This window comes from Panthera onca, chromosome B4, assembly GCF_046562875.1.
Source record: "Panthera onca isolate mPanOnc1 chromosome B4, mPanOnc1 haplotype 2, whole genome shotgun sequence".
Taxonomy (NCBI): Eukaryota; Metazoa; Chordata; class Mammalia; order Carnivora; family Felidae; genus Panthera; species Panthera onca.
This window is the reverse complement of record NC_138345.1, coordinates 127,349,710-127,365,314: the sequence shown is the minus strand read 5'-3', so window position 1 is coordinate 127,365,314 and position 15,605 is coordinate 127,349,710. Positions and strand designations below refer to the sequence as shown.

The 15,605-nt window shown below is 41.6% G+C and overlaps 1 protein-coding gene across 2 annotated transcripts in view; it reads left to right on the top strand.

Moving 5' to 3' along the window:
- Positions 1-15,605, top strand: part of SYN3 (synapsin III) — a 465,237-nt gene that overhangs the window by 32,691 nt on the left and 416,941 nt on the right. For both annotated transcript variants that reach the window (XM_078449497.2, XM_060656504.3), the window contains exon 2: positions 8,437-8,897. In XM_078449497.2, the coding sequence (XP_078305623.1) occupies positions 8,587-8,897 (311 nt within the window). In that variant the 5' untranslated portion in view covers positions 8,437-8,586. The remainder of the gene's footprint in view (positions 1-8,436; positions 8,898-15,605) is intronic.

Below are 15,605 nucleotides of genomic sequence, written 5' to 3'. Positions count from 1 at the left end.
GACCAGAGCTCCTAAGACAGGGTTGTTAAATGATCTCTGAAGTCCTGTCACCTCTAGTATTTTATTAACCTTTCTATCCAGTATTTTTAAAATGGAAGAGTTCAGACTTAGTAATGATTTGGTAGCTTGTGTGAGACTGAGCTCTCATAGATGATAATTACAAACTTGCGATAAAATATTTAAAAGAAACTAGGTTTCTCTAGGTTCCCAGAGAGAAGCAAAAAGTAGGTAGATTCTAGAGGGGATTTGACACTTGAAAGAAGCACTAGGTGAGATCTACATTTATGTGACTCTTTCTGAGAGCAATCCCCAATCCACATGACTTGGAGCAGCTAAACCAAAGCAGAAAGCTGCAGTTGTATTGGTTTGACAAGTCAGCAGACAGAGTATAGACTAACAAAGTGGCCGGAAAATGAAGGAATCCAAAGAGATGCCCAGCTCCCTGCTCCCAGTGAGATTGACTGACACTTCTATTAAAACTGTATTGCGGCTCAACTCATTTCTGCTTTTCATACTTGCCCAGAGTTGTTAATCTTGGGAGCATTCTCCAATAAACTTCCTGCTTGCAAATCACCATAGCGGGAGTCAGCTTCCTGGCTGAGGAACCTGACTTACAGCAATCTAATTGATATTTATAGAACATTACACTCAACAACTACAGAATATCCATTCTTTTCAAGTGCAGAGGGAGCTGAGCCATATATATACTGAACCATAACATTAATCTCAATGAATGTCAGAGATGTCAAAGGATTAAAACCTTATCGACTATGTTTATTATTCACAAATGAATCATGTTAAAAGCAACAATAAGAAATTATCGGAAGGAGTACTGGAATTTGAAAACTAAACACATGTTTAAATAATACATGAATCAAAAATAAATCACAAAGAAATTAAGAATAATTTGAATTGAACAATAATGAAAATAATGAAATGTCAAATTTCTGAGATGCAGCCAAAGCAGTGCACAGAGGGAAATACATTGCTTTAAATGATTATATTAGAAAAGAAAAATGGTTTAAAGTTAATGATTTACATTTTTAAGAATCTAGAAAGAAGAACAATTGAATTCTTAAACCCAAAGTAAGAAGAGAGAGAGTAGTAAAGACCCCAATACAAATGAAATAGAAAACAAACAATGGAGAAAATTGAAAAGTCTGCAAGTTGGGTCTTCACAAGGTTAACAAAATTTATAAATTCTTAGTAACACAGATTAATCCAAAAGACAGACAGCAAATTTTCAGTGTCAAGAATATCTGGGAGGAGCGCCTGGATGCCTCAGTCAGTTAAGCATCTGACTTCAGCTCGGGTCATGATCTTGTGGTTCGTGGGTTTGAGTCCTGTGTCAGGCTGTGTGCTGACAGCTCAGTCTGGAGCCTGCTTCAGATTCTGTGTCTCCCTTTCTCTCTGCCCCTCCCTTGCTTGTGCTCTCTCTCTCTCTCTCTCTCTCTCTCACTCTCTCAAAACTAAGTAAATAAACATGAAAAAAAAAGAATATGAGAGAAAATCACTGCATATCCTAAACTGATAGGATAATAAAAAATATTATGAATAATTTTATGCCAGTGTATTTCATAACTAAGATGAAATGGACAAATTGCTTGAAGTCACATATTGCCAGTACTGAATTAGAAACAGAGACTGTGAATAGATATATAAAATAGATTGAGTTCATTATTAAAAACTTTTCCACAAAGAAAACATCAGCCCCAGATGGCCTCACTGTTGAATTCTTCAAATAATTTAAGTAAAAAAGACAACACCAAATATTACATAAACTCTTTCAGAAAATAGAAAAGGCAGGAACACTTTTCAATATATTTTGTGAGCTCAGTATTACACTGATACCAAAATCTAGCCAAGACAGTACCAGAAAAGAAAATTTTAGACCAATGTTTTTCATGAACATGGATGCAGAAATCCTCAACGAAATATTATCAGATTAAATACAGCAATACATGAAACTGGTAATTCACTATAACCAACTGGGATTTATCTCAGGAATGCAAGTTTGGTTTAACATTGGAAAATCACCACACTAAACAAAAACTATAGTCTTCTCAATTGATTTAGAAAATCGCTGGGCAAATTCAACATCCATTCATGATAAAAACTCTCAACCAACTAAGACTACCAGGGAGCTGTCTCAGTCTGATACAGTGCATTTACAGAAACCTATAGCTATCATCTTAGTAATGTGAGATGGTAAACATTTTCTCCCTAAGATTGGGAAAAGAAAGGTGTCCACTTTCTATTCATTTCTATTCAGTGGTGGAGGTTTTAGGCACTGTAGTAGAAGAGGTGAAAGAAAGAAAGGCACTAAGGTTGGAAAGATGTCTCTATTTGTAGATGACATGATTACTTAAAACGAAAATCTTAGGAAATCTATAAACAACGACTAGAAACAAAAATTGAATTAATCGCATCAGCATATTGACAATAATTGGCAAATACATGATACTAGCAGCAAACAAATAGAATGTGAAACTTAGAAAATGGTGTCTTTTAAAATACAATAAGAAAAATACAAAAGAAATTATTAGGAATCAGTTAAATAAAATATGTACAACACTCCAAAGTTGGAAAATGCAAAATATTTCTGAGAGAAACTAAAGATTTATTTTATTTATTTACTTATTTTTAAAACTTTTTTTTAATGTTTGCTTATTTTTGAGAGAGAGACAGAGACAGAGAGCAAGCCGGGCAGAGAGAGAGGAAGACACAGAATCCAAAGCAGCCTCCAGGCTACGAGCTGTCAGCACAGAGCCCAACACGGGGCTCGAACTCATGAACAGCAAGATCATGACCTGAGCCAAAGTCAGAGGCTTAACCAACTGAGCCACCCAGGTGCCCCAAGAAACTAAAGATTTAATAAGTAGAGTGCTCTACCATGTTCATGAAATGGAAAATTCAAGTGTTAAGATGTCACTTCTACCCAAACTGAGCTGTAGATTCTATACAATCCCAAATCATATCCCAAAACAGACTTTTTCATACAAGTTGATTTTAAAAATGCGTATGAACTTAGGACCTAGATTAGCCTACACAATCTTGAGAAAGAAAATCTAAGTTGGAGGACTCATTTTCCATGATTTTAGGTCTTTCTATAAAGCCACAGTTATGAAGACTATGTACAGACAAACAGATAAATGGAGCATAATAAAGAGTCCAGAGATAGACCCATACAGATACAGTTCATTGGTGCCAATAAAGCCACCAAAGCAATTCATTAGGGAACAAATCTTTTCATAAATAATGCTGGAAAACTGGATAAATGAACTTTACCTCACACCACTCAAAAAAATCAAGTTTGGAGGCACCTGGGTAGCTCAGTTGGTTAAGCATCTGACTCTTGGTTTCCGTGCAGGTCATGATCTCACAGTTCATGAGTTCCAGCCTGGCATCAGGCTCCAGGCTGACAGCGTGGAGCCTGCTTGAAATTCTTTCTCTCCCTCTCTCTGCCCCTCCCCCACTCATGTGTGCGTGCATGCATACTCTTTATCTCTCACTCTCTCTCTCTCAAAATAAATTAATTAAAAAAAATCAAGTTTGGAAGGATTATAGATCTAAACAGAAAAACTAAAACTATAAAGTTTCTTTAAGAAATTAAAAGACAATATCTTCATGATCTTGGGGTGGGCAAAAATTTTAAAAGCAGATACAGAAAGGTCTAATCATAAGAAAAATCTGGTACTTGGACCTCATAAAAATTTTAAATTTTTGTTTATCAAAACATCTGCAGATATATATAACAGATTTCATATATGTACATATAAATATGTGTACTTATATGTGTATATATACATTTTTGTATGTATATGAAAATATTCTTAATAACCAAGCTATGGAAGTATAGTCTTATCCTATGATACAATTTTTTTTCTCATTAGGATGTTTTTATTTCAAGTAAACAACAAACACTTTTTGTAAGAGTTATTTATTCTGTCAAACTTCTGTTCATGAAGGAAATGAAATGGCAAACCAAACACTGAGAGAAAATGTTCATAGTATGCATATCTGACAAAGGACTTATATCCAGAATGTACGAAGAACTCCTAGTCAGATAATCCAAATCAATAATAAAAATATAAACAACTCCCATTTTAAAAATGGGCCTAAGACATCACAATCCTGTACTTCAAGCTGTATTACAAAGCTGTGATCATCAAGACAGTATGGTACTGGCACAAGAACAGACATTCAGATCAGTGGAACAAAATAGAGAACCCAGAAATGGACCCACAAACATATGGCCAACTAATCTTTGACAAAGAAGGAAAGAATATTCAATGGAAGAAAGATAGTCTTTTCAGCAAGTGGTGCTGGGAAAACTGGACTGTGACATGCAGAAAAATGAACTGGACCACTTTCTTACACCATCCACAAAAATAAACTCAAAATGAATGAAAGACCTAAATGTAAGACAGGAAGCCATCAAAATCCTTGAGGAGAAAGCAGGCAAAAACCTCTTTGACCTCAGCCACAGAAACCTCTTACTCAACACGTCTCCGGAGGCAAGGGAAACAAAAGCAAAAATGATCTATTGGGACCTCATCAAAATAAAAAGCTTCTGACAGCAAAGGATACAATCAGCAAAACTAAAAGGCAACCAAAAGAATGGGAGAAGATATTTGCAAATGACATGTCAGATAAAGGATTAGTATCCAAAATCTATAAAGAACTTAAACTCAACACCCAAAAAATCCAGTGAAGAAATGGGTAAAAGACACGAATAGACACTTCTCCAAAGAAGACATCCAGATGGCCAACCGACACATGAAAAAATGCTCACATCACTCATCATCAGGGAAATACAAATCAAAACCTCAATGAGATACCACCTCACATCAGTTAGCATGGCTAAAATTAACAGCTCAGGCAATGACAGAGGTTGGCGAGGATGTGGAAAAAGAGGATCTCTTTGGCACTGCTGGTGGGAATGCAAACTGGTGCAGCCACTCTGGAAAACAGTATGGAGGTTCCTCAAAAAATAAAAATAGGACTACTCTACAACCCAGTAATTGCACTACTAGGTATTTATCCAAGGGATACAGGTATGCTGTTTCGAAGGGGTGCATGCACCCCAATGTTTATAGCAGCACTGTCAACAATAGCCAAAGTATGGAAAGAGCCCAAATGTCCATTGATGGATGAATGGATAAAGAAGATGTGGTGTGTATATATACATATATATATATATATATATATATATATATATATATATATATATGTGTGTGTGTATATATACACACACACAATGGAGTATTACTCAGTAATCAAAAAGAATAAAATCTTGCCATTTGCAACTACATGGATGGAACTAGAGTGTATTATGCCAAGCAAAATTAGCAAAAGACAAATATCATATGACTTCACTCATTTGAGGACTTTAAGATACAAAACAGATGAACATAGGGGAAGGGAAGCAAAATAATATAAAAACAGCGGGACAAAAATAGAAGAGCCTCTTAAATATGGAGAACAAACAGAGGGGTACTGGAGGGGTTTTGGGAGGTGGGATGGGCTAAATGGGTAACGGGCATTAAGAAATCTCCTGAAATCATTGCTGCACTATATGCTAACTAACTTGGATGCAAGTTAAAAAAATAAATTAAATAAAAATTTTTTAAAAAATGGGCCAAAGACCTGAACAGACGCTTCATGAAAGAAGATATATTAATGATAAGTAAACCCATGGAAGTTGCTCAATCTCATCAGGTATCAGAGAAAATAAATTAAAAACACAATTAGACACTATTTTACACCCTCTGGAATTGATGAGGGAAACAAAGGCAAGAGAAATGTAGCTCAAATTAAATCTCACAGCTGGCAACCCACTGACAGACACCTGAAACATGCAGAATGTGATATTCCTCAAGCGACTCATGGCTGCCTTACTTCCTTAATATTTTTGTTTTATTAAAGACTAAAAGCAAGCGTATCTTAATAGCAGCTAGCCCCTCAACATCCTGCAAGCCTTGCTTTGAAATTCCTTAGAAACTTAAGATATCCCTCACCCCCCACTAACTTAAAAATATATAATCAGTCACTCCTTACAAGCCCAGTGCAGCTCTTTCTGCCCATGGGTCCTGTCCCCGTGCTTTAATAAAATCACCTTTTGCAACAAAGACGTCTCAAGAATTCTTTTTTTGCCATTTGCTCAAGAACGATCAGAATGGCTAAGAATAAAGACTGACAATGAAATGTTGGTAAGGGTGTAAAGCAATTGGAACTTTCAAATAAAATGTGAAAACAGCACAACCACTGTGGGAAACTTTATGACAGTTTCTTGTAAAGGGAAACATGTTTCTACGCTATGATCCAACAAATTCACTTCTAGATATTTTCCCAAAGAAAAAGATCCCTCTCACTCTCTTTCCCTCTCACTCTTTCTTTTTTTTTTTTTTTTTTTAATGTTTATTTATTTTTGAGACAGAGAGAGACAGAGCATGAACAGGGGAGGGGCAGAGAGAGAGGGAGACACAGAATCTGAAACAGGCTCCAGGCTCTGAGCGGTCAGCACAGAGCCTGACGCGGGGCTCGAACTCACAGACTGTGAGATCATGACCTGAGCCGAAGTCGGATGCTTAACCGACCGAGCCACCCAGGCGCCCCTCACTCTTTCTTTTTCCACAAAAACACTTAAATAAAAAATCCTTACAACAATTCTTTTCCTAATACCCCCAAATTGGAAACATTTCAAATGTCTATCAAAAGGAGAGGGTATAAAAATTTGTCATTTATTCATCCAGTGGAATGAAAAACAGAATGACTCTTGATACATACAATCTAGATAAGTCTCAAAACCGCTGTGTTGAGGGCCGGAAGCCCTTCACAAAAGAATCATATGTATGATTACATTTATATGAAGTTCAAGATTAATATATGGTGACAGACATCAGCAGTGCATTTGCCTATGGGGATGTGTGGATTAACTGGAAAGGGGCACAAGACAACGTTCTGAGATGACATAAGTATAATAAATCTTGTACCGGTGTATTCATTTATCATAACTCAAAGAATTGTACACTTGAGGACTGTGCATCTCAGTTGAAGTAAATTTTACTTCAATAAAAATATAAAATCTCAAAAAAATATGAGGGGTCTAACTGCATCATTTGAATGATCATTTTTCTCAGTGGGATATTTCAATCTCAAATGAATAATCTGTTGTGTTTTTTTTTTAACTTATTTTCTTCTGTTCAGAAAAGCTGTACATATGTGTATTAGTCTGCTTGGGTTACCATAATAAAATACCACAGACTGTGTGACTTAACAAATTTATTTTCTCACAATTCTGGAGGCTGAAAGTCTGAGATCATGGTGCTACCATGGCTGGTTTCTGGTGAGGGCGTCTTCCTGGCCTACAGACAGCTTCCTTCTCTCTGTGTCCTCGCCTGGTGGAGCGAGAGCAAGCTCTCTAGTGTGTCGTCTCATAAAGCCACTAATCTCATCATGAGGGCCCCACCCCCATGACCTCATCTAATGTTAATTTTTTTTAATGTTTATTTATTTTTAAGAGAGACAAAGTGCAAGCAGGGGAGGGGCAGAGAGAGAGGGAGACAGAGTGTGACCAGGGAAGGGCAGAGAGAGTGAGACACAGAATCAGAAGCAGGCTCCAGGCTCTGGGGTGTCAGCACAGAGCCTAACACAGGGCTCAAAGCCAAGAACTGTGAGACCATGACCTGAACCAACATCAGACGCTCAACCTACTGGACCACCCAGGCGCCCCCTCATCCAACTTTACCTCCTTAAGTTCACCATCTTCAATTAACAGCACATTGGGGGTTAGGGCTTCAACATATGAAAACTGGGGGGATGCAGTTCAGTCCACAGCAATATATATTCTAGAAAGTCTTGAAAAGATAGGTAAGTGGAAAAGAATAAAAAAGCCATGTAATTACATTACCCCAATGTAATTGTGGTTAACATTCCAATGTATTTTCTATTCAAAGTTATGTCATTTCATCTTTTATGTGGTTGTAGTCATTCTGTACCTATAAACTTGTAGCATGATCTTTCAAAGTACAACATGAAATTTTTTCCGTGGTACTAAAAGCTCTTTTTATGTTCCCTCTTTTAATAGCCACAAAAATTTTCACTGAGTGTGCTGTAGCTTATTTATTCATTATTTTGTGACTGAAGATTAAAGTTCCTTCCAATATTTTGCTAGTGTAAATAATGCTATGAAAAAATATATTTGTGCAGGAGGCTTTTTCTGTAACTGAGATTCCTTTCTTGGGGGGAGAATTCCAGAAAATGGAAATTGTGGGTTAAAAGGTTATGCTCTGATTACATGTTGCCAAATTCTTTTCCAAAAAGATGTCCCACTTTATACTGCCCCCAGCAGTGGGGCAGGAAGGCGCCATATCTGTTTGCTCTTACAGGGCAGAGGTCATTTCCACTAATGTGTGTGTTGGCCTGTTTCCACAGGTTAGCAAAGACAGCTGAAGCCTACTTGGGCAGGATTCCCCTGGCTCTTCCGGCTTAAGACCCTACCATCTCCTATCCCTGGCCGCCTGTGTTCTGGGCCTCACCTAGACAAGTCTGTGTGGGAACAAGCCACCTCTTCCATCTGTAGCCATGAATTTCCTCCGGCGGCGCCTCTCTGACAGCAGCTTCGTGGCCAACCTGCCTAATGGCTACATGACAGACCTGCAGCGCCCAGACAGCTCTACCAGCTCCCCTGCATCCCCAGCCATGGAGAGGAGGCACCCCCAGCCCCTGGCAGCCTCCTTCTCCTCTCCAGGATCCAGCCTCTTCAGCTCCTTCTCCAGTGCCATGAAGCAGACCTCAGCAGCCCCCTCAGGGCTGATGGAGCCTCCGGGTCCCTCTGCTCCTGTTGTTCAAAGGCCCAGGATCCTATTGGTGATTGATGATGCCCACACAGATTGGTAAGCCAGAATCTGCCTAGGGGCAAGAGAGGCGATGGGGGCTTATCTCACCCCTGGGGGAGGGAAGAGAGGGGAAAGCTGAGAGGTTTGATCAGAGTATCAGAGACTGGCCAGAGGGCAGGAAACTACATTTACTATGTGGCTACTGCATGCCAGGCACCATGGCACCTGTTTCGTGCTTTATGTTTACAATCCCAATCCCTTGCCAGCAAATCCAAAAATCCAAAAAGCTCTGAAAACTGGAAAATATTTTATAATCCATGTGGCAGCAAAGCCTGATCTGAGGGAAAGTGAGACTCTAACAGTCTTCGTTATACCATTCACTGTGTGTGACCATAAATGATTTATGGCAATCTTGATTTACATCTTTTTTTTAAAAAAATTTTTTAGGGGCGCCTGGGTGGCGCAGTCGGTTAAGCCTCCGACTTCAGCCAGGTCACGATCTCGCGGTCCGTGAGTTCGAGCCCCGCGTCGGGCTCTGGGCCGATGGCTCGGAGCCTGGAGCCTGTTTCCAATTCTGTGTCTCTCTCTCTCTCTGTCCCTCCCCCGTTCATGCTCTGTCTCTCTCTGTCCCAAAAATAAATTAAAAAAAAAAAAACGTTGAAAAAAAAAAAAATTTTTTTTAAATGTTTATTTGTTTTTGAGAGACAGTGTGAGCAGGAGAGGGGCAAGGAGAGAGGGAGACATAGGATCTGAAGCACTCTCAAGTCTTTGAGCAGTCAGCACAGAGCCTGATGCGGGGATTGACCCCAGGAACTGGAAGATCATGACCTGAGCCAAAGTCAGATGCTTAACCAACTGAGCCACCCAGGCGCCCCCTTGATTTACATGTTAATACATTTGCAATGGGGTACTGCTCAGAGCTCACCAGAAGTGTTATATAATATATGGTATATATACCATATTACCTTCCTAAGAATGGAAAACTTTAAAAACCCGAAATAACTCAGGCAAGTTGCTTAGCCTCTTTCAGCCTCAGCCATCCTCCATCCATTCAGTAAGGTTGTTATGAGGGTAAAAGAAATGAACAGAGACCCACAGTCCTTATCTAACACCCTTGAGACCAGAGTGCCTGAGTTTGTCCAGAACCTGTTCTCTTAACATCAAACATGGGCAGAAATGATATGCCTTCTAGTCTCTTGTTAGGCATGCTGATCCCTGGTAAGCTCTCCAGAGTCAGAGATTGGACATGTCAAGGTCATTGAAACCGTTCTACAAATAGTTACTGAGCACCAGTGGAGTGCAAGTCACAGCCTTAGGTGCTCAGGGAAGTGGTGAGCAGACCTTGCTCACATGGATCTGAAGTTGGAGGATAGGTCTCTACACCAAATATTTGGTGGAGAGGGTGCTAAATATTATCAGTCCTAGTTGGGGACATGGAATTTGCAGTCTAGAAAATAATGCCAGGTGTGGAGACCTGGAAGCACTCCATCCAGGGCGGTTCTGACAGTGGACTCATAAATGGTCATGGGGCTGGAGAGCAAGGTTGCATGCGTGTGTCTTCAAAGGCTGCCACGTAGTAGGCACATCATAGGCACCTGGTAAATAGGTCTTAGGTGAATAAGTTAATGCATTCAGTTCACCGAGCATGTCACAGGCTCTGTTATTCTAACATGCATGTGCACACTCACATTCACTTGAGAAGTTAACTCAGGTTGGGAATGACTGACCCTGTACTTTGGAATGGGAGATATTTATAGTGTATGATATTCAGTACAGTCAACATGGAAGCATGTTCAGCAGGTGTAGACAGCAGTCTTTACTTTCCTGCTAAAAAGTTAGTTCATCTTAAGCAAGGTGAGATCACGGGCATGGCCTCTGTTTTGATCCAGTCTGCATTATCTTCAGTGTTGCTGCTTGCTTGAAGCCGCTCCTCATGAAGCCTTGTTTATCTGTTTATGCGCTTATGTAAAGCAGCATCTTTAGGTTCTGAATTTAGTGGTTGATTTCTGCAGAGATTTTGCTTCCAGGCACTGCTGCCTGTGCAACCCTGCTGCTTGTCTGCCCACTAATCAAAATGCCTGCATGGCCTTTGCAGTCTTCTTGTTTCTTTTCAGCCCCATACTTGACCTTGGTTTTGACCGTACCGTGCTGACCATGTTTCCTCGGCCTCAGCCAGGGTTTGCCATGATATGGCAATGGTCAGGGGTTATTTAAAAACCTATTTATCAAGAAAGTTGCCTTCTGTCTGGAGGGTGAGCTGATAAATGACAGCACCATACAATGGTGAGGAACACAGACTTCAGAGCTAAGTTGTCTAGGTTCACATCCCATTTGTACCCCATAGTAGCCAAACGACCTTTGCAAGTTACTGTACCTAAATGGGAATAAAATAGTACCTACCTAGTAGAGTTAATGCATGTAATTGGGTTAAAATCTGAGTTAATATAAAAGTGCTTAGGATTTGTCTGGTGGACAGTAGATGCTACTTACGTGTGTGTTACTATTGCAGACTTTTGTGACCTATGCAACATTAATCATCTTGATGGCAGCCCCTCATAATCATGTTTATTTAATCTCTTCATCCCCAATAATGGGCAGAGTGGATTAGGATTTATCCTATTGTGCAGTTTTCTATTGGTCACTTGTGCCTGTTAGCTCCTGAGTAATAAGGTTGGGTCTTATTAATTAATCTCTGTCCTCCCGGTGCCCATGCGGTATGTAGTAGTATGGTGTGCGGGGACAGTGAACGAGGCCAAAATGCAATGGCCTCACCCAAGTAACGTTTATTATTTTAAGTCTTTATTTTAATTCCAGTTAGTTAACATACTGTGTTATGTTAGTTTCAGGTGTACAACATAGTGATTCAACAATTCTGTACATCATCCTGTGCATCATGACAAGTGCATTCCTTAATCCCCATCACCTATTTCACCCATCCAAGTAACATTTAAATTTGACTTGGTTTCCATCTCTCTAATCTGAAGACCACGTGTGAATGTGTGAATTTTAGGCTGTGTATGCTGATGGGGGGCATGATTTTGGCCAGAGGAGTGTCTCCCAGTCTGTGTCAATCATGCCTCTTATACCCACACTTTAATTAGGTCTCCAAACAGCAGTATTTCTCTTGCCCTTCAGTGAGTAAAAAAGGGGAGAATGGAGAAACTGAGGCACATTAACTTTCCTGGAAACTGGTTCTGCATCCACTGGATGTTTGTGATGGGGACTTGCTGCCTGCGGACACATCAGCTTCTGCAGAACTCCATCCTAGATTCTTCTTCAGCTTCCTAACCTCTCTGAATCTTAACACATTCCCAGCTTTCTCCAGATTGATGCTGGCTGCCTGGGAAATCCCAGTCTGCCCCTGCAGAGTTCCGAAAGATGTTTGTTCCCCGCCACCAGGAGTGGCCAGCAGGTGGCGGGCCAGCCCCACTGTCCCGGGCAGCTTTGGCAGAGTGTGGGCTGCCTGGGTCAGCCCCCACCCGGCCCCTCCTCCATTGTGCAAACTGTCTCCTGAGAGGAAGAAGTTGTTAAAGGGGAGAAGCCAGCTCACAGGGCCCCTTTTTTACCCCCCTTTGAGATGATAATGAAGGGGGAGATAGCCACTGTCTGGACTGAGAGTGAACCCACCAGGAACAATGCTGCTCCCTTTTCTCTGTTCTCAGTCCCACATCCTCTGTCTTCCCATTCTGGGTCTTGGGCCTTCCTGCAGAATCAAGTTTCCTTGTGCTGAGGGAGTTTGCAGGAAGCCCCCACGCTCCCCCTCCTGGCAGAGGCCAGCTTGCAGACTCTCTGAACCAGCCTGGGTCCCCCAAGGACTATCTGTTACCTGCTGAGTGACCCAGGGAGAAGGACTTCTCATCCTCTGAGGAGAAATAGAGGGCCCCAAAGCCACCTTTGCTGGGAAAAACAACTCATGGCTGAGCTTTGTAAGATCCTACCACCTTTTGGGATTGGCCATGGAGGTGAGCCCAGCTACAGCAGTGGTGTTTGGGGAACTTTGGGCCAGCCTCCATAAAGCCCAGTTCAGTAACAGGTCTGAACTCAAGTTGGTGCTATCCTCTGGGATGAGGGGAGACCAATCAATCTTGAAGAACCACAAGAACCAAGGGAAAGGAGAAATAAAATAAATGAATCTCAGGCTCAGTATTCTTCAGCCTTATTGCCTGTACACTCTTTCTCTTGCCTAGAATTTTCCAGCAGCCTCACTGGTCCCAGACCTCTAGTCTTGACCCCCTGGTTACCTTGCATGTTACCATCAAAGGGTCATTTTGTGAAACACAGACCTGATCAGTTTGCTCCCACCGTTCATCCCCTATTATAACCCTCTGTTGCTGCATCATTGCCCTCAAGTTCAGATTCATTCATCAGCTTGCCTGCCTCCCTCTAGTTCTGTCTCCAGCTCCACTTCCTGCTTTACAAAAAAACAACCTATGGTTCTCAAACACATTTGCCTTAGCACATTCTGCTTCCTGCTACCTGGAATGCCCTTCCCTATCTCATTCACTTGTCCAATTTCCATTCATCCTTAAAAGCCTGCTCAGGTGTCACCTCTTTTGTGAAGTCTTCCCTGACACCCTTGACCCTGCCAACGTTGCTAACAACCACCTCCTTTATATAACGTAAAGTGTATTTCATGGTGCTATAGTAGTTTCACACTGTATGATCATTGGTTAGCAGGTGGCTGTCTCTTGTGCCAGAACAAGGCCTGTGTCTTGTTCTTCCTTATATCCTTGGTGTTTAACACACAGTAAATGTTCAATTAGCATACCATTGCCCCCACTCCAGTCCAATGAGGATAACTTTTAATGAGCATAACGGGGCCTGAAAGTCACCTTACGTTAGGACTCAGCAGTATAATACATGCAGTCGAGGGGTGTCTGTTTTTACTCACCTATGTGTAAAATCTTGGCTCTTTATTTTCCAGTATGTGAGGATAACTGTAAGGCTGCTATTTGAGATTGTCTAAAAAAAAGTTGGCACAAAGTTTTATTATTGCCCACAGAATATACCAGAATTCCAGTTTTGATTTCAAAATCAAAACATTGAGTGTGACCAAAAAAACATTGCTCATAATCATGCTTGGATTGAGTGTACCTCCCTGCTCATGGTTTTACCTACAAAATCTCCAGAGGCTGGATGGGGTTGAGGAGCAGGGTGTTGGGGTGAGGGGGATAGAAGCGGCTAAGCCTTTGCCCCCAATCTCTCCCTCCAATGGCCTGTGGAACTCTGGCTCTCCTCCCCTCTTACCTCACCCATGGCCTTGTTCCCAGAATGTCTGCTATTCCATTTCAACAATGATCTATTGTTACCTTCCCTTCTATTCTCCACCCTTCCCTGCATTTCTTTCTTCTTTTATTTGTTGGGGAGGAAGTGAAAAGGTATTCTTGATTTGAAACACCCCTCTGCTACTATCCTTCCAGCCTGGAGTGTATCAGGCTACGCTGTCCTACTCAATAATGGTCAGTGGTACCCATCCAAGCACCTTGTGCATTTCTAGATTCACCAAGAAATGTTGTATAATAATTTGTGTCCCTCCTACGACCACCCCACCTGTCCCACTCCCAGATGGTGTCTTTGTATCCCAACACCTACAACGGGGCAGGTAGTTTGTTAGGAAATGTCTGTTGATTGAATGAGTAACTTTGGAGGTGATGAGTTATTAGTAAGGATGGATGAGGATGGTGACAGTGACACTTAAGGAGTGACTTGAGTGACATTCTGAAATCCTCTTTTTCCCCTTTCATACTCAATCCAACAGAAAGTCACAGTGGCCACATGAGAGCATTTACACCATGGAAATTGGCAAATGCTACAAAATAGGGCTTTCGGTTCTCCCCAGAGAGCTGGTTATTAATCATTTGCCAACACAGCTCTGGTCTAATCACTTGCCAACATAGCTCTGGTCGTAGACACTTCCTGTTTGGCCTGGAGGGCAATTGTACAGGTGAGGAAGCAGAACACAGAACACAGGCCCCTGCTCAGAGAACCAAAAACGGGTGGGTGGCTAGGTTGGTACTTGTTAAAAGGCATTTCTGATGGAGCCACAGCTCCTGCTGACCCCTGCACAGGACTTCAGTGTTTGGCAAGAGATAGATGCTGAAAAATCTTGGTCAAAAAACGAATAAACACACAGATGAATAAACCATGAGCTCTTTGGGGTTGGGGTCATGTCTTCATCATTGTCATGTGGCAAACACTTGTGTACTTTGTACCACCAAAAAGGTTTCCATAGATGCTCTAAGTCAGTCTTCCCAACAACTGGATGGAGTACTTTCACTGCTCTCATTTTATACGTAAGGAAAACGGAGGCCGCGAGCCCAAAATCGAAACAGATGTCAGTGGCATCTGGGAATCCAGCTCAGGCCATTCTGGACACCCTGTTCTCTCATCATTTTTCCCACCTGAGTACAAGCCCTCCAGTGCTGTGTGTGAGGGCATTGGCCGGCAGAGCCTGCTCAAGAGAGGGTCACACATGCACACACACCCACACACACCCCGTGTCTGAGAGCAGTGGGAGGAGACAGGGTGGCAGGACTCCATGTAACAGCACTGCAGCCAAGCACAGGATCCCGGTGACCTCACCCTCAGAGGAAAGTGCCCCACCTCAAGCCAGGCGGCCCCACCCTGCTGGAGCCCTGTGGGCAGCTGGAACGAGAAGATGCCAGGAGGAAAGGGGGTTCCTATAGCCATCCAGACACTCCTGGTCTCAGGTTTGGGAATTGGATCCTTCACAGAAATTGCCTCTGGGCTATTTTCCTCAGTTTC